The 20,080-nt window shown below is 40.4% G+C and overlaps 1 protein-coding gene across 11 annotated transcripts in view; it reads left to right on the forward strand.

The window, feature by feature from the left end:
- Positions 1-20,080, forward strand: part of Spag9 (sperm associated antigen 9) — a 131,644-nt gene that overhangs the window by 107,111 nt on the left and 4,453 nt on the right. For 6 of the 11 annotated variants that reach the window (XM_031353514.1, XM_031353515.1, XM_031353516.1 and 3 more), the window contains 7 exons: positions 1,839-1,906; positions 5,521-5,669; positions 7,352-7,523; positions 9,649-9,762; positions 10,878-10,916; positions 11,781-11,957; positions 14,086-14,235. In XM_031353514.1, coding sequence (XP_031209374.1) covers positions 1,839-1,906; positions 5,521-5,669; positions 7,352-7,523; positions 9,649-9,762; positions 10,878-10,916; positions 11,781-11,957; positions 14,086-14,235 — 869 coding nt within the window. The remainder of the gene's footprint in view (positions 1-1,838; positions 1,907-5,520; positions 5,670-7,351; positions 7,524-9,648; positions 9,763-10,877; positions 10,917-11,780; positions 11,958-14,085; positions 14,236-20,080) is intronic. The other 5 variants (XM_031353517.1, XM_031353518.1, XM_031353525.1 and 2 more) reach the window with 1 other exon arrangement.

Raw genomic sequence — 20,080 nt, forward strand, 5'->3', positions numbered from 1 at the left:
TCCCAATTTGTTGGTTGCCGTTTTGTCCTGTTGACAGTGTCTTTTGCCTTACAGAAGCTTTGCAACTTAATGAGGTCTCACTTGTCAATTCTTGATCTTAGAGCAGAAGCTATTGGCATTCTCTTCAGAAAATTTTCCCCTGTGCCTATTTGCTTGAGGTTCCTCCCCTCATTTTTTTTCGAGACAGGGTTTCTCTGTATAGCCCTGGCTGTCCTGGAACTCACTCTGTAGACCAGGCTGGCCTCGAACTCAAAAATCCACCTGCCTCTGCCTCCCAAGTTCTGGGACTAAAGGTATGCGCCACCACTGCCTGGCACCCTAGTTCTTTTCTATTGCTGTGATAAAACACCACAATCAAGGAAACATACAGAAGGAAGAATTTGTTTGGACTTCGGTTCCAGAGGGATAAGAGTCGACTCCATCATGACAGGGAAGCATGGCAGCAAGCAGGCTGGATCAGGGTGTAGCACGCTCATATCTAGGCTGCAAGCAGAAAGAAACAGAGCAAGCTAGCAATGATGCAAGTCTTTTAAACTCTGAAAGCCACCAACTGGAGACCAAGTATTCAAATACCTGTGACTATAGGAGACAGCTCTTTCAGACCACCACAACCATCTTAATGGAGCTAGAGAAACTGAATGGGAATGTCGTTCTAAAGTGGGAAGTAGAGTACAAAACGTTAAGTAGAAGAGAACTTTCCAGATTGAATCTTCACTTTAGAGTTCTGTGTTTACTTCAGACTATTTCTTTTTTTTTTTTTTTTTTTTTTTTTTTTTGATTTTCGAGATAGGGTTTCTCTGTGTAGCCCTGGCTGTCCTGGAACTCACTCGGTAGACCAGGCTGGCCTCAAACTCAGAAATCCGCCTGCCTCGGCCTCCCAAGTGCTGGGATCAAAGGCGTGCGCCACCACCACCCGGCAACTAGTTCCTTTTTCATAGGTTGACAAGCAAAATTCCAACAGTTTGTTCCTAAATATACAGGTATAGCGGTAAATCATTAATCTACTCTGAGCTTCTGGCAGGTCTCACATGCTCTGCACCCACCCCACCCCCACAAGAGCTTTGGATTTGCAAGTGAAACACACACACACACACACACACACACACACACAACCTTTATATTTTTCATATGCCTTGATTAGCTCAGTGGTTGGGCACTTCCAAACCTCCCTGTGGCTATCACACACTCCGCTCCAGTATTCTTGAATTAATACTTGCTAAATCTATATTTTATCTCTGCTACCCCAGACCCAATCTGGGAAGTGACTCCTAGGGCCACTTTCCCATATTCTTACATGTTGGTGGGCCTTTAATTTTGACCTTTCTGCTTCTCTGTCATGGTGAATCCTTCCTACACCCCTCTCATGGCAGAATCCCTTCTCCTCTCCCCTGTGTTTCTTACCTGGGTATCCTACAAGCCCTGCCTCTCACCCTACCTAGCCATTGCCCATTGGCAACTTTATTTCCCGGTCAGAGCCAACTTGGGGCAGGCTTCATTTAGCCTATGTACAGGACATCGTAAATAGGTGATTTGGGTAACACAATTAGCATGAGAACACAAGCTGCTACATACAGAACTAACTGTTCCAGTCAAGATGTGTGTGGTCTGTAGAGTCAGTGAGGTCTGATGAAAGGAGAAGCCCTGGGCTAGAAAGCAGCACCCTGAGATGAGCACACATGCTGTTTCCATAGCAAGATGTCGCAGTGAGCCACATGCTCAAGTGTCGTGTTCGTCCTTCATGACAAGCTGGCCCTTTGAGAGGTCTGCACCAGCTCAGTAACATGTGGGCCAGTCTGTACTTGTAAGTGGAGGTTCTGAATCCTTTTTCCTATTTGCAGACATGTGAAAGGAATTGTACTAGTGGCCCTCGCTGATGGCACCTTGGCAATCTTCCACAGAGGAGTTGGTAAGTTTTTATAATGTCATACACCAAAATATTGCTTTCCGGAGCATTTTCAAGGAGATTGGCTTACTACATTTGAAAGAAATTGGGCTGGTGAGATGGCTCAGCAGGTAAGAGCACCGTCTGCTCTTCCAAAGATCATGAGTTCAAATCCCAGCCACCACATGGTGGCTCACAACCACCCGTAATGAGATCTGACACCTTCTTCTGGTGTGTCTGAAGACAGCTACAGTGTACTTACATATAATAAATAAATCTTTTGTGAAAATTAATTATTTATTTTTACTATGTAAGTTTTGATTGGTATTCTGCCTGCATGCATGTCTATATAAGAGGGTTGGATCCCCTAGAACTGGAGTTACAGACAGTTGTATGAGCTGCCATGTGGGTGCTAGAAATTGAACCCAGGTCCTCTGGAAGAGCGACCAGTGATCTTAACCTCTGGACCATCTCTCCAGCCCCACCCTATACTATTACTAAGAAATAATTTCTATCTACTTCATTTAAGAAAAATTTTATTTTGTTTGAGAAAAAACCTCATTCTGTAGCCCAGATTGTCCTAGAGTTAACAGTCTTCTTATCTTAGCCTCCCAGTACTGAATTGAGGTGATAAAATCTGGAGTGTAAAAATTAAATAAATAAATAAATAAATAAATAAATAAATAGAAAAAAAACAAAAAAATAAATATGTGCTTCCAAGCCTGGCTTAAAAACCATTTTTTTAAGATTTATTTACTTTTTTAAAAAAGTCTGTGTATGCATGTATCTCCATGGTTTACATGCACTATAAATATGCATGCTCCTACAGAAGCCAAAGGGTATCAGATTCATTGGAACTGTAGTCAAAGGCAGTTGTGAGTCATCTGTTGTAGATCCTAGGAATTAAACATGGTTTGCAAGATCAGTAAGTGCTCTTAATTGTTTCTAGCTCATAAGCCCCCAGTTATCTTTCAGTCAAGTACAGTTTTATCATCTTTCCTGTTAGATTACTTCTACAACCATAGGCAAAGATGTAGTAACTTGAGAAAGTCTGTCTCAAACAGGATGAATTAAGGAAAATACGTGTCATTATAACTAACCTTGCTATGTGTGCCATCCAAAAATAATTATCCATGTTGTTGAAGGTCAAGCAAATATGTAAAAAGGACTAACTAATTGGGTTTTAATGAAACCCCTGTCCTTGTTGGCATACGGATGTGTTAGGGAGGTGGCACTTAGGCCCCTGGGACAGATTTATATGTAGAGATTGCTTGTTAGTGACTATGTCATCACAGAGAGAAGGTTGTATGTTGCCATCTCTGGTCTTCTTTAGAATTTTCTGTGTTTAAACTTCACAAGCTGTCTCTTAGTTAGTGTTTTACTTTTATGAACAGACACTATGACCATGCCAACTTTTTAAAGGACAGATATTTCATTGAGGCTGGCTTACAAATTCAGAGGCTCAATCCATTATTATCAAGGTGGGAGTATGGCATAGTCCAGGCAGGCATGGAACAGGAAAAGCTGAGAGTTCTACATCTTCATCCAAAGGAAGCTAGGAGCAGACTGAATTCCAGGTGGCTAGGAGGAGGGTCTCAAAGCCCACCTCCACAATGACACACTTCCTCCAACAAGGCCACACCTCCTAACATTGCTACTCCCTGGGCCAGGCATCTTCAAATCATCACAAGCTCTTATGAGGAATTCTGTTTTCATCTTCCTTACTTGACAGTAATGAAGGAAACTGAGGCCAGCATTTTAATCACTTACTCACAGACACTTAGTCAGTGAAAGATCGGAAAAAGTGAAATAATATAAGTTCTAATAAGTAGAATGAAAATTATTTTTGCAGAATAAACATTGTCCTGGAACTCATTCTGTACACCAGGCTGGCCTTGAACTCAGAAATCCGCCTACCTCTGCCTCCCAAGTGCTGGGATTAAAGGCGTGTGCCACCACCGCCCGGCACAAGAGATTTCTAAGGAGTCAGGATTACCTATAGGTTGACTATCAGCTCAGTAAGATGTAATTAATGCTAAAACCTCCAGAAATATAGTGTCTATCACAGGGCTGGTGATGATCCTACATATGCAGTGGGTTTCAATAAAGTGGAATTAGCATGAAGGATTTGTAAAGGATGATAGGTATAACATACACAAAACTACTTGATTTGAAAAGACATAGAAAGCCAGATAGTGGTGGTACACACCTTCAGAGACAGGCAGATCTCTTAATTTTGAGGCTAGCCTGGTCTACTGAGCGAGTTCTAGAACAGCCAGGGCTACACTAGGAACTAGGAACCCAGAAACCCAGATAGGGTCTAGCCTTCTCTGCCACTAATGTGCTGGGTGACTTTGAGCTACTTGTTCTCCTGTTGAAGGATTTGGTTTTCCTATCAGTACTTTGATTAGATAATTTTTATTGTTAGAACAATTTTGTTGTTGTTGTCCTTGTTTGAGGCAGGGTTTCATGTAGTTTAGGCTAGCTTTAAACTTACTATATATTGGGGCAGTGGTGGCACACGCCTTTAATCCCAGCACTTGGGAGGCAGAGGCAGGTGGATTTCTGAGTTCGAGGCCAGCCTGGTGTACAAAGTGAGTTCCAGGACAGCCAGGGCTATACAGAGAAACCCTGTCTCGAAAAATATTAAAAAAAAAAACAAAAAAAAACAAAAACAAAAAATACGTGGAAATGTAATAAAGTCAGGGTTGTATTTATTCATTGTCTTTCCATTAGGCAAAACTACAGACTAGGGCTGGCAAGATGGCTCAGCGAGTAAGAGCACTGACTGCTCTTCCAAAGGTCCTGAGTTCAAATCCCAGCAACCACATGGTGGCTCATAACCATCTGTTATGAGATCTTTCACCCTTTTCTGGTGTGTCTGAAGTCAGCTACAGTGTACTTACATATAATAATAAATAAATCTTTAAAAAAAATAAAGAAAAAAACTACACACTAATAGGTGATTAAATGCTTGTGCAATGTCAGCCCTCAGTGTTTTTAATTTCTCAGCATTTTGGATTTCAGATTTATAAATTATACTCAGATTGTGTGACTAGTTCCTAACATGCTAGCGATGAGTTGCCTTCAATTTCTACCTAAGAATCATCAGAATGCAAGTAACAGGGATATAACCCCCGAGTAACTATCTGTTCTTGTGCATGTTGTGGGCAGGTACATGCTACTAAAGAATGGACCCATAATCTTGCATGTGTGACACAAGTACTCTACTTCTAAGTCATGCCCCAAGCCCTAAGTCCATTCTAATTCTAAAAAGACTTACCATATGCAAATAAACTATGATTTGTCACAAAACTGCTCTTTTAAAACTAGATCTCACTAAGTATCCATGGTTAGCCTGGAACTAACCAGGATGACTTGAATTCAAAGAAATCTGCTTGCCTATGACTCCCAGTGGGGTGATAAAGGTGTGCACCACCATACCAAACTACATTATCACTTTTGGAAACATGCTTTAAAGGGAATCCAGTAGTGAGTGGCAGGTTGGAGCAGATGTTTTGTTATCTCTTCCAGCTCTGTAGCTTATACAGATAAAGCTATACTTAATGCATGGTGCTTTGAGTACTTCATCAATAAAAAGTGGGGTGATTAACTATAATCTGCTTCTTGTTTTAAAGATGGACAGTGGGACCTGTCAAACTATCACCTTTTAGACCTTGGACGTCCTCATCACTCCATACGATGCATGACTGTGGTGCATGACAAAGTTTGGTGTGGCTATAGGAACAAAATCTATGTGGTTCAACCAAAGGCTATGAAGATAGAGGCAAGTTAACCTATATTTTGGGTACATACTGAATTGGTATTCCCAGAGACTCTTTCCCAGATCTGTGTTTAAAGGGCACTTCAGATATATATAGCTTTGGATGTCTCAGCTTTCTCTAATCCTTTACTTCCCTTGTCATTCTAGGCTATGAGGTTAGGAAATGATGGGGTTTTGTTTTTGTTTTTTGATTAGTTTTTTTTTTGGTTGTTTTTAGTTCTATTTTATTTTGTTTTTAAGGACAGAGGATTCACATATAAAGGTTTGTATGTATTTTATTCAAGTATGTGTTTTTTGAGACGAAGTCTATATCTAAGTGGCCCCGGCTATCCTGGAATGCACTATGTAGACCATGATGACCGCAGAGATCCACTTGCTTCTGCCTCCTGAGTGCTGAGATTACGTGTGCAACATCTTGCTGGCTGAATATGTGGTTTTTGATATGTCTAGTCATACAAGGACTGGTTGAGAGAACTCATAAGTCCCTTTGCCTCTACCCTACATTCATTCATTCATCTGCATAAGTTTCACAGATTGAGAAATAAAATCACAGTGAAAAGTTTTATAAAAACAAGATTTTAAATTTTGGTCACAATGTATCCATTCTTACTGTCTTAAAAAGATTACAATAAGAAAGTTTTAAGGTGAGACTTATATTTCTTTCTGCCCCATGTCTCATTTTCTTCCTTAGGAATCTTCCAGTTAAAGCTAGATATGATAGCACACTTCCATAACTCTAGCACTCATGAGGCTAAGGTAGCCTAGGCTACATAGCAAGACCTTGTCTCCATAGCCACCCCTTCTGCCGAGTCCATCCCACAGGTAACCATGCTTATGCAACAATGTGCGTTCCTTTTAATTTATCCATAAGATCTTACTTCTCGTTGACTGCTCTGTAACAATGCCAAGTCCTGACATCACCTCTCTGAACACCATGCATAGTCTGGATGGCCAGCATTGTTTATTTAAGGTAATCCTCTGTATAGTGCTGAAGCCCAACTCCACTTAGTTTTGTTGTTGTTGTCTCACTATTGAGCCACAATCTGACTCTGGCCATGAACTCACAGCAGATCTCCTGTTTCAGACTTCCAAGAGCTAGGATTACAGGTGTCAGCCACCATGCCCAACTACTGTTTGGTCCTTTGTTTTTATTTATGTGGTGGTGGTTGCATTCTGTGGTGGAACAGTCTTGTAAGATAAGCAAATTTAGGCCCCTTTACTAAACAGTCTTCAGATTGTTATGCAGATTAGCAGGGGTTTTTTAGTTTAGTTTTGTTTTTTTTCTATATGCTTTGGTGTTTTGCCTCCATGTAGGTCTGTATTGAGAATGTTGGACCCCCTAGAACTGGAGTTACAGACAGTTGTGACCTGCCATGTAGGTGTTGGGAATTGAACCCAGGTCCTCTGGAAGAGCAGACAATGCTCTTAACCACTGAGTCATCTCCAGCCCCAGATTAGTAGGTTTTAAACGACTTCCTATGAGACAAAAGTAATTTCATTAGTCAGATGTGCTGGTACATGCCTTTAGTCCCTGCACTTGAGAGAAAGAAGAAGGCAGCTCTCTAAGTTCAAGCTCATCCTGGTCCACATACAGTAGGCGTTCTAGAACAGCCAGGGATACACAAGGAAACCTTGTCCTGAAAAACAGAACAAACAATAATTTCGTTATTTAACATCTCTTCTAGAAATCATTTGATGCGCACCCCAGGAAGGAGAGCCAAGTACGGCAGCTTGCATGGGTGGGTGATGGTGTATGGGTCTCCATTCGTTTGGATTCCACGCTCCGCCTCTATCATGCACACACATACCAACATCTCCAGGATGTGGACATTGAGCCTTATGTAAGCAAAATGTTAGGTAAGCTTCCAAAATGTTTTCTTTTTGAAAATCAGTGGGAGTGCTTTATTTTGTTTACGCAGTGTTGTGACACTAACTCGGGGCCTTGTAAATCTTGAGCAGATGGTCTACAACTACAGTACACCTTCACTCTCCTCTAATGCTCTGAGAGAGTCACTGAATACATTATAACATAAATAGTTAACTGTCATCACTGGAAGTATCGGATAGAAATGCCAGTGAATAGCATGGTTCTTGACTAGAATATGTTTTGGTTTTTTTCCTCCTCCTTATTCCTTACATCTTTTGATGACCTGGAACTCTGTCAAATACTTTACCTTTATCACCTTAGGCCAGGTTACTGTACTTTTCCCCATTTGATAACTTTGTGTTTCCTAACTTGTCTTCTTCTTTCTACACTATTCTGTTCTCTACATAGTAAATAATGTGCAAACATATTTTGATGCACTTTGACTCTAGCCTTTAGGCTAAGTGACATTTGGATCACCACAAGGAGACCTTACATGAATGGTCTAGACTAGTTTCCCTTCTCAGTCTCCCCATATTGACAAGTTCCTCCCATTTCAGGGCCTTCACATGCACAGTGTGCCCTCACATATACTGAGTGCCTTTACATGTACTGTGAACTCTTTCATGTACTGTGTGCTTCACATGTACTGTGTATCCTCTGCCTTGAAAGTTTTTCTCGGTCTTTGTTTACTTACTGTCAGGTTCTTCTGTCATATTGAAGAGGGACCTTTATTTAGGTCCAATATTTAAAGAAAACAAAACAAAAAAGGAGAGACAAAGTCTCACTGTAGCCCAGGTTGGCCTCAAACTCACAGAGACCTTTCTGCCTCTGCCTCTGCCTCTGCCATTTGAGAGCTGGGATAAAAGGTATATGTTACTACACCCAGCTGTCCTTTCTTTTCATAGGTTTAACAGTAGTATGATTGCATCCATATTAATATGATTTTTGTTCCTACCCTATAGATAAACCCCAGGAGAGGCAGGGGCCTCTGCTCTTATTCTCTATTGTACTTCTAACGTCAAATTCAGTGCTCTGTGACTGCTTGAGATACTAGGAAAGGACTCACTTCCTAAGGAAAGGTTGATCTCTCTCAATAATTTTTATCCTTTTTTGGTCATTGACCACAGAGAAGCTGACTAGCTGTCAACTCTCTCTGTAGAATCAAGCATGTTAGAAGCATGCATACATGAATTTTAGGGTTGTATTTTGACTCTTGATTAAAGATTCCTAGCTTAAACTGGAGAAATGGCTCAGTATTTAAGAATGTTTGAACATTTGCTGCTCTTGCAGAGGACCTGGGTTTGGCTTTCACATGGCAGTTCAGCAAGCATCTTTAACTTCAGTTCTAGGGGATCTGACACCCATTTTTGACCTCAGCTGGTACCAGGCATGTGAATGATGCACATACATATATGCAGGCAAAACCAACATACATAAAATAAATCATTAAAGAGACATTTTTCTTTAAAAATTGCTAGCTTAGGCTGAACAGGAGTTAAGATTGCTTCTTACATTGCTCATGTGATCAGAGCCACAATTCTTTGAGTCAATGATGTTTGTCTCAAATGTTTCCTGAAAATAAGATCAACTACAAAAATTCTTTTAAAATATAAAAACTTGGGCCGGGCAGTGGTGGCACATGCCTTTAATCCCAGCACTTGGGAGGCAGAGGTAGGCGGATTTCTAAATTCGAGGCCAGCCTGGTCTACAGAGTGAGTTCCAGGACAGCCAGGACTATACAGAGAAACCCTGTCTTGAAAAAAACAAAAAAAGAAAAGAAAAAAGAAAGAAAGAAAGAAAGAAAAAAAAACGAACTTGTCAAACAGTATAACCAATAAGAGTTTGCTATGAGCTGAACATGGCGGTGCCTACCCACACCACCACTACTCCATTATAATCAAACCATTTGTGAAGTAAAGGCAGAAGGATCACAAGTTCAGTTTTATCCTTGGCTACATAGTTAGTTCAGAGCCTTTCTAGACAGCACACACTCACACCTTTCCAGCACACTTGTTTTCTTTGTTTTCTTTGTTCTTTTTAAACTTGAGACTCCTGGGGATTTAGAATTTTGCTCTAGTTTCTCAATAAACTGCCCTTCCTTTCCCTGCCCTACAGGTACTGGAAAACTGGGTTTCTCTTTTGTAAGGATAACAGCTCTTATGGTGTCTTGCAATCGTTTGTGGGTGGGGACTGGAAATGGTGTCATTATCTCCATCCCATTGACAGAAAGTAAGTATATTTTAAAATAACTGTCACAAGTCAAAGAATTGCAAGAAATAATTATATCCAGAATTCAAACTGAAGGAATTGTTTAGATTTTGGCTAATCTATGACAATGCTGAAATCAGTTTACAAACTACAGAATCAGCTTGTAAGTATCTGAACTATGTCCATATTTCAATGTTTTCATTGTAGGAAGCCCTTTATCTCAATTCAGGAGTCGTAGCTCTATTCCATCTTTGATATAAAAGGTCCATTTCTCTTGAGCTTATTTTACCAGTATTCAGAAACACTGCATTTCATTCATCATAGTTTTAACTCACTCTGGCTAAAGGTTGTGGCTATCCCATTTGTTGTATTTGAGATTTTTTTTAAAAAAACTTGTGGGAAAAATCTCAGATCACAGACTCTTTCCTCGTACTGAAGACAGGCTGTCTGTTTGAAAGGGATTGGCTTTATTATTTTAGAGAACAAAATGTATCTTGTATGTTCCTCATATGTATTCCATTACACTAATCACTGATCATCCATTAAGTGTTTTTGTGTTACAAAATGCACAGGCAAGGAATAGTTTGGGGCAGGAGGGATGCTCTAAGTCCATCAAATAAGTTAGCAAATTCCCTTGTTCAGTGGAAGGGAGGAAAGAACACCAGAAGGTGGATTTGGAGCCCTTAAAGGCTCTGTGTTCTCAGTCCCTCCTTGTTTTTTGTGCAGTTACTTACAGGTCTACATGTTCAAAACACTTCTTAAACCTAAGACATTCCAAGATGTCTAAATTACCTTTTCTCCTTAAAAGAGGGTTGCATTTAGCTTAATTATTTAGAGATGGTTTCTTTTGGGTAGACTGAGAAAGAAAATTTAGTATGTACTCCACATCAATTCTTAGGGTTTTGATTGTCTCACTAGAATGGTTTCATAAAATCATAATAAATCAAGCCAAATCATCGTTTTTCGAGCAAGGGTGTTTTATAGAAGCCTTGGTAAGAACCATCCATTCTTTGGTGCTCTGCCAGGCTGGCATGATTCAGTAGGGCCACACTGCAGAGGCTGAGTGCGGCTCACAGTGATGCTTCTCCTTCTGTCGTGCACCTCCCCATGTCCCCTTTCCTCCTCTCTCACTTCAGCCGTAATCCTCCACCAGGGACGTTTACTGGGGCTGAGGGGTAAGTGCAGATCCAGAACCAAACTTCTTCCTGGCTTCTTGGAGCCACTCTGAGGCTGTCTCCTCATCTCTAGAGCACCCTCTTAAATGCTGTTCAGTGTCACCTACTCGCAGTCACTGCATTGCAGCAGAATTTGTTTTTCTTTTTGTTTTTTTACTTTAAACGTTTGTTACATAGCCACCAACTGCTCAGCAGCTTAGTCTACTGATCACCTTTTGTTGCAGCTAAACTTTCTTTCAGACTTGGTTTTTCTTCCAATAAAAACATGAAACATCTCTTAAAGCTGTCATTAATCTACATTATTTACTCTATTATCAATCTTTTTTTTTTTCATTCACTTACCCATGGAATCAGGGGTATTTTGTAAGTCTGGCCATTCTATAGGAATCCAGCAAACTGTCAGGTAGGCATAAATGCAAGTGTCTTGGTGAGATTCTTTTAAGAAAGCTTTCCTGCTCCTTACCATGAGGGAAAAAAAAATAAGAAGATGAACTATAAAGATCATATTTAAGAACATACCTTTGTCTATATAATGCTTAGTTTCCTTTTAATAAGGACTAAAAACAAAACTAAGCAGATTTAACTATGATTCAATTTTGTTTTGTTTACTATAATGGTTTCCCTCAACTTAATAGAATCTTAGTCACTGCTAGACTGGCAAAATCCCCTACTCCATTACTGAAGTACTTAAAAATAACTAGCATGCTGTATCTCTCTCCAGCTTTGCCTTGAGCTGGCGTTGCTGCACTTACGTTATCTCAATGCCTGTAGCTCTTAGATAATGTCATAAGGATTAACCAGTAACCTCTTGTATCAATACTACTTTCTTGAGGAAAATACTTGGTATTTGGTTTTCTGTTACAGCAAACAAAACCTCAGGGACTCCAGGAAACCGTCCTGGAAGTGTAATCCGTGTGTATGGTGACGAGAACAGTGACAAAGTGACTCCAGGGACATTTATACCCTACTGTTCAATGGCACATGCACAGCTTTGTTTCCACGGGCACCGGGATGCTGTGAAATTCTTTGTGGCAGTCCCAGGTGAGTTAGATCATTCTGTTGAGATAACCATGTAATTGCATCTGTCTTCCTTGTATGTTGCCACCCCTCCAAACACTAAATTACTAGGATTACACACAATTTCAATACAATACCTAAGGAAGCTCTATAAAGGAGATATGATTGGAGTAAAATAGATTACTTGGATGAAGTTATTTTGCAACCTCTCCTCTATTCCCTAAAACAGATATTTTGGAGGTATTGCTTAGTCTTGAAAATCAGTGGTAATATTTTGTCCCAGTATATTATTCAAAGTCATTCTTGGCTACATAGTAAGTTTAAAGCCAGCCTGAAACACCACAGTCTACCTAGATAGCAGAGACTAGTTGGGAGCTCACTGTACAGTCCATATTGCCTTTGAACTCTCAATACCTCTAATCAGCCTTCTGGGTGCTAGAATTACAGATGTGCTTCACCATACTGTGTATGTGTGTTGTGTATAGTATGTATTTATGCATGCATGCATGTGTGAAGGCTGAAGTCAGTGTCAGGTGCCTTCCTCAATTGCTCTCCATATTTTTTATAGAGTCCTAAAGTGAATCCAGAACTCACTGATTAGCTAGACCGGCTGGTCAGTGAGTTCCAGTGATCACCTGTTTACCACATACGCCTGTACCTGCGCCCTATTCCAGTATCACACATGCCCACCTTGACCATCTTTTTATATATATGCTAGAGATCCATGCTCGTCCTCACTTGTGGATCAAGGCCTGTACTAGCTGAGCCACTCCAGCCCCAATGTTGAACCTTCTTGTATATGTGCACTTTTCTTTTGGAGTATAAATCTAAAAGTGGAACTAGTAATATTGTTATTTGTCATAGGCCAGTTAGCCTGAAGGGTGAAGTTGTTGTACTAGCTTCATTGTGAATGCTTTGCCTTCTACTGCAGACTCTACTATAGAAGTTGTTTCTAGAAGACTTAATGGATTCCAGAGTAAGCTTGAGCATTGCAGTAATGGAGCCCCATGAGGATCTGTCATACTACCCCCCATCCACTTTCAATTAAAAACATAAATTTATAGTACATCACATCATAGGACAGTGTCCTACTAGTCCCTAGAGGCTTGCAGTCTGTGAGATTTGACAAAGGGTAGCAGATTCTGAAAAGGAAAAAAGGATCTCCTAGTCAGAGCTCTCTTTGTCCCCCTCTCTCACACACACACCACCCACAGTTCTGGGGACTGAACATTGTTCCTCACACATGCTAGGCAAATGCTCTGCTTCCCCAGCCCACAGGCAGAGCTCTCTAAGAGGAATGTCTTGGACACTGTTCAATTGTTCATATTCTGAATAATATGTAAAGGTTTCTCTCTTCTATGACATTTCATACTCAAAGATTCTATCTTAGAATTTGAACTTTAGAACAAATGACACATTTGGCAGCAACTTTATTTGCATACTCTTAAGTTAAAAATAAGACATACTTTTCTTAACTATGAAGAAAAGAGCATGAATTTGAAATATATTTAAAATATTATATTATTTACTTTTCTATTATTATAGTAAAATACCATAACCAAGGCAACTTATAGAAGAGTTCCAGAGAATTGGAATCCATAATAATAGGGTCAGTGTGACATCAGGAAGCTGAGAAATCACATATCTCAGTAGGAGATATGTGTCTTCCACTAATCTTTGAAGATTATCTATTCCTGTTTACTTTATAATTGGTTTACTCAAGATACCAGTGTTCCTAGTGTCTTGATGTATACTCTGTGTATGTGTGTGTGTGTGTATTTTAAATATTTACTTTTTCATTTAACTTTTGAGGCAAGATTTTACTGTGCATCTTTGGCCAGCCTCAAACTCATTACCTTGAGCAGGCTTCATTACCTTCAACTCACAGAGATCCTCCTGCCTCTGCCTCCTGAGCCCTTAGATTAAAGGCAGTCAGGATGCTGTCTAGCTTAACTTTATTTTTGAATCAAGATTTTGGTAGCCTACACTGCCTTGAACTCAGGACCATCCTCCTACACCCTTCCTAGTACTTCAATTGCATTCAGGAATCAACCATGTGATTTATTTAGCTTTGAAAAGGTATAGAAAAATAGCATTCCCTACCTGCATCTGTGATGAGTGATATTCACTGTTCTGTTTCTGTATAAAATAGGTCAGGTCATTAGCCCACAGAGTAGCAGTAGTGGAGCAGACCTAACAGCTGACAAAGCAGGGTCATCTGCACAGGAGTCTAGCAGCCAGACGCCCTTGAAGTCTATGCTTGTCATCAGTGGAGGAGAAGGCTACATTGACTTCCGGATGGGTAAGTCTTTGGTTCTGGGAAGTCAGTTTCCATTGTGCTCTGAGAGTTGGTGAACAAGAAATCACTCTGATAGTGGCTTACGAGTTCTCTTTGTATCTCTAACTTGCAGAAGGATTTTGTGTGTTTTTCTGCCTCTACATGTATATGTGTATGGGTTTCTTTCATAAAAAAATAATCATTTGCCGGGCAGTGGTGGCGCATGCCTTTAATCCCAGCACTTGGGAAGCAGAGGCAGGCAGATTTCTGAGTTAGAGGCCACCCTGGTCTACAGAGTGAGTTCCAGGACAGCCAGGACTACACAGAGAATCCCTGTCTCGAAAAAAAAAAATCATTTGAAAGAGCATTATAAATTGCAAATGGCCCATGTTAAGATTTGTGTGAAGAACTGAAGAATTGTAATTATATGCCCTGAGCAAACTACCCAACCTCACAGAACCTTTTTTCTCACCCACAAAATAAATAAAAATACTTCATAAAACTTGATGTCAAAATTTTTTTTTTTTTTAAAGATTTATTTATTTTTACTTATATGAGTATACTGTAGCTGTCTTCAGACACACACCGGAAGAGTACATTGGGGGGCTGGAGAGATGGCTTAGTGGTTAAGAGCACTGACTGCCCTTCCTAAGGCCCTGAGTTCAAATTCCAGCAACCACATGGTGGCTCACAATCATCCATAATGAGATCTGATGTCTTCTTCTGGGGTGTCTGAAGATAGCTATAGTGCACTTACATATAATAAATAAAATAAATCTTAAAAAAAAAAAGTACATTGAACCCCATTACAGATGGTTGTGAGCCACCATGTGGTTGCTGGGAATTGAACTCAGGACCTTTGGAAGAGCAGTTGGTGCTCTTAACCACTGAGCCATCTTTCCAGCCCAATGTCAAAATTATTTTATCTGTTCACTTTCTCACCTTGTGCCTGCCAGCCCTAAAATTAATATGTAGAAACAAATCAGTCACTCGTTCCCTTTTAATAGGTTTTTGTTTGTTTGTTTGTTTGTTTTTAAGATGAGGTCTATCATGCCGTCCTGGAACTGGCTATGTAACCAAGCTGGCCTCAAATTCATAGAGATCTGCCTGCCTCTCCCTTCCAAGTACTGGGATCAAACCCTTCCTTCCTTCCAGTAGGTTTTATAGACCAGTACAGAGCTAAGGTTGTTAAAAGGTTATTACACTACTGTAAATGTCGTAGTGGAGAGTTGTTAGTTCTTCCCATGGTGGGAAGATGAGGTAGAGAAGAAATGATGCTTGACAAGAGTCAGCGTCAGGTGGCAGTAATCTAAAGGCCTCGTTAGGGGGAGGATTAGCACTTCCTGATTCAGCTAAGGTGATTCTGTAGGTTTGTTTGTTTTTCAGTGTTGGGTATTGAAACTAGGACTTCATGCATGTTAGACAATGTTTTATCACTGAGCATATCATATACCTCCAGTGTGACTAAAGATTTTTTTTAAAGATTTATTATTTATTTATTACAAGTACACTGTAGCTGTCCTCAGATGCATCAGAAGAGGGCATCAGATCTCATCGGAGTGGTTGTGAGCCACCATGTGGTTGCTTGGATTTGAACTCATGACCTTCGGAAGACCAATCGGTGCTCCTACCTGCTGAGCCATCTCACTAGCCTGTGACTAAAGATTTTTAAAGATTAAAGCCATCTTAAAGAAAATCTTTTAAAAAGATGAAAGCAGAAAGTATAAATTTCTTTCTTTCTTTTTTTTTTGGTTTGTTTTCGAGACAGGGTTTTTCTGTATCCTGGAACTCACTCTGTAGACCAGGCTGGCCTCAAACTCAGAAATCCGCCTGCCTCTGCCTCCCCAAGTGCTGGGATTAAAGGAGTGCACCACCACTGCCTGGCTAAATTTCTTACCTAGAAAGGAAGGTAAGATGAGTTATGGGAAACCTTTATATAATATATATACTTGTGTATATTTAGACAGAAAGAAGGTTTTTTTCCCCCCAAGTATCTTAGTTAGGTTTTCTATTGCTGTGATGAGACACCAGACTACAGCAACTGTTATAAAGAAAACATTTCACCGGGGCTGGTTTATTGTTCAGAGGTTTAGTCCATTCTCATCATGGTGGGAGCATGATGATGTACACACAGACTTCTGCTGCTGGAGAAGGAGCCGAGAGTTCTGATCAGTGGACAGCAGCTGCTGGAGCTGGCTTAAGCATCTAAAACCTCAAGCAAGACCACACTGCCAATAATACCACTCCCTGTGAATCTATGGGGGCCATTTTTATTCAGAGCACCACAAATAAAGTTTGTGTTTATCTTTTAAGCAAAGGAGAATTGCAGAACTTGAAATGGAGGAGCAATGTGGCTAGATTTGGGTAGAAGAGATGTGGAAATGAGTGAGGAAAATGGATATCTGAGTCAGCTGGTAGTGGTAGAGATAGAGTAGGATGGTGAGGAGTCCTTAGCTAATAGAGAGTCATGCGTTTACTCAGAGCACTATCTACATGGAAGCAGCCAAAACACGGGGAAGGAAAAAGAAGCACAAATGTGTGCTTGCTAAATAGAAGCACACTAGTCTAAACACAAAAGTCTTAGTAACTTTGTTTTTAAAGATTTACCTTATGTATATGAGTATACTGTGACTATCTTCAGACACACCAGAAGAGGGCATCAGATCACATTACAGATGGTTGTGAGCCACCATGTGGTTGCTGGGAATTGAACTCAAGACCTTTGGAAGAGCAGTCTGTGCTCTTATGCACTGAACCATCTCTCCAGCCCAAGTCTTAGTAACTTAATGACCTGTCAAACAGAAGCTATTAAATGATTGTAGAGAATACACTACGAAGTCTATCATAGTAGAAAATGCAGGGTCCTATCAGTGGCAGTGTACCACATGTGGCCAGTATAAACCAGAACATGAAAGTTGAAGGTTCATGGCATGCTCCTGTGAGACAGAAATATTAATGTAAAGTTTAGAGATTGATGCCAGCAACAACAGAAGAGTTTTAAAGCATTTCAAGTAATTAATGACTGGCACAGGAATGTTTTATGGGAAGGCATTGTAGGGACTCTCCTTAGCTAGGGTGATGGTAGCTTTTTCTTGGAGTGCAGAGTGGCAGTTGGAGTCACACTAAAGAATATGCTGGTCGGATCTCTGCAGTTTTCCACCTCCACTAAATGTTTTTCATTACAGATTCTGCAAATAGAGTAGAAATTACTTAACCAGGTTTCACAGTATCTCTAGTAATTCAGCCTGGAAAATACACTTGTTTTTTAAACAGACGTTAGTTTTAATAGTGAATATGTTGTTTTTAAAAACAAAGCATGGTAGTAAGTGCTTTTAACTCTCACCATCCTGAAAGGCCGAGACAGATGGAGCCTGGTCTGAGCAGTGAGTTCCAGGACACCAGAAGTACGAAGTGAAATACTCTCTCAAAAAACCAAAACAATAACAACAAAAAACACCTTGAATTTCATCTTGTTGGTATTCTTATTCGTTTTCTGTAATGTTTTGGCAATAATTTATCTCAGAAGTCCTATATTTGTAAGGGCTCAACTTGAATTATAGGATATAGAGACCCTGGGAAATAAGATAGTAACAGTCTTCAAAATAGCTTAAAAGGCATGTAACCAGCAACCTTTGTCTCAGCCACTTAGTCTTCACCATTGTAGCCTGCTGCTGTTGGTTTTTGAAATAAGGTGGTGTGGTCCTGCTGGCTTGCAATTGACTCTCTAGACCAGGCTGTCCTAGAACTCAACAAAGTTTGCTCATCTTTGCCTGAGTGCAGAATTAAGGGTGTGCTCCACAACACCATTGTACATTTCTAAAATTTAAGAGCCAAGCTTGGAGCTGGAGCTATGGCTTGGTGGTTAAGAGCCCTAGCTGCTCTTCCAGAGGACCCTCATTCTATCCCCAGTACACACTTAGAGGTTTATTCCAATTATATGGGATCCTCTAGCTTTCTTGGGCACTGCATATACATGGTGCATAGATATTCAGGTAAAACCACTCATATACGTAAAGTAAAAAATAACTAAATGTTAAAAAAACAAAAACAGGGCTGGTGAGATGGCTCAGCAGGTAAGAGCGCTGACTGCTCTTCCGAAGGTCTGAGTTCGGATCCCAGCAAGCACATGGTGGCTCACAGCCACCCGTAATGAGATCTCTTCTTGTGCGCCTGAAGACAACTACAGTATATTACACTGAGTGAGCAGTGGCCGTCCTGAGTTCAATTCCCAGCAGCCACATGATGGCTCACAGCCATCTGTACAGCTACAGTGTACGCGTACACATAAAATAAATAAATAAATATTTAAAAAAAAAAACAAAAAAACAAAAACAGCTGGGGGGTAAAGAAAAATTCAGTGGTTCAGAGCACTGTCGGCTTTTGCAGGGATCCCGAGTTCAATTCCCAGCAACTACATGGTGTCTCACAACCACCTGTAATGGGATCTGATGCTCTCTTCTGTCTGATGCAGGCATAGATGCAAATAGAGTGCTTATATACATAAATAAATAAATCCTTTTAAAAATGCAACTGTGTGATGGTGGGTGGTATATACCTTTGATCTGTGGCAGGCAGATCTGTGTGAGTTCCAGGTTAGTCTGGTCTACAAAGTGAGTTCTAGAACAGCTAGAGCAGTTCTAGAAGCAGTTCTAGAACAGAGAAACCCTGCCTTGAAAAACCAAAACCAAACAAAAAAAGAGCCAAACTTATTTTTTTCCTTAGATATTTGGTTATATTTTAGTTGGAGGAAATGGACTTTTGACCTGAGCATGCTTACTCTATTTTGACATTAACATGAAAAAGCTGTGCATATTGGGGATGGGGGTGAGATGTACAGGAAAATGGCTTGCAGAGAAAGTGCATATATTCTATTGCTTCTCTTCCTCTGTTTTTAGTCAATGGTGTCATTTTCTTTTGCCAAACTCAAAATTCCAGTGCATCAGTGGAATATCTTTGTTTCTTAGTGTGCACATTTTTAGGATTCTACTGAAAAATTCATCCCACTAAACAAGTTGTCAGCTAGATTGTACCAGAATAGCCTTGCTCTGCACAGCAGAGCTGACTGCTGTGAGCTTGTGAAGAGGAGAACCAGTACTTGTCCAGTACTCACTGTCTTAGCTCGAAAATTTACCCCAGGTCTCTGAGAATCAGCAGGATTTCCTGGGCTGCAGAGAAATTTTAATCCAGCAATGTGGCTGCTCTGACAAGGGATCACATCCAAAGATATAATCCGCTGGAATACACACATTCAATCCATCTGGCTGGTTTACAGACAAGCACTTACTACACATCTTTAATCCCAAACAATGATGTCAAATTTCTGGGCAGGCAGTGATGAATCAGAGAAAGGTTTGATAGAATGAATCAGAGATAGGATACGTCCAACTCTCAAAACAGTCAGGAAAAAAAGACTTCTTAAAGACCAGAGAGGGAGAGAGAGTCAATTGAATTCAATTTAGTTTGGAACAGTTCAGTTTTTGGAGTTCGGAGGCAGACTTTCCAAGCAGAACATTCAGTCAGAAGCTGAGAGAAGCCAATTTGAATCAGTCAGCTTGGAGAGGAGTTTGACCCTCTCCAGAACAGCTGAATTAAACCAGCCCAGAAAGAGCTAGAGCCAGGCAGTGGTGGCACACGCCTTTAATCCCAGCACTTGGGAGACAGAAGCAGGCGGATTTCTGAGTTCGAGGCTAGCCTAGTCTACAGAGTGATTTCCAGGACAGCCAGGGCTATACAGAGAAACCCTGTCTCGGAAAACAAAACAAAACAAAACAAAAAAAAAAACAGAAAGAGCTAGAAAGAATGAGTTTATTTCATAGTAAGTTTCAGAGGCTGAAACATTCTATGCCTAGGTTAGCAGGTAGAGACTAGG

Source organism: Mastomys coucha, unplaced genomic scaffold, assembly GCF_008632895.1.
Source record: "Mastomys coucha isolate ucsf_1 unplaced genomic scaffold, UCSF_Mcou_1 pScaffold5, whole genome shotgun sequence".
Lineage (NCBI taxonomy): Eukaryota > Metazoa > Chordata > Mammalia > Rodentia > Muridae > Mastomys > Mastomys coucha.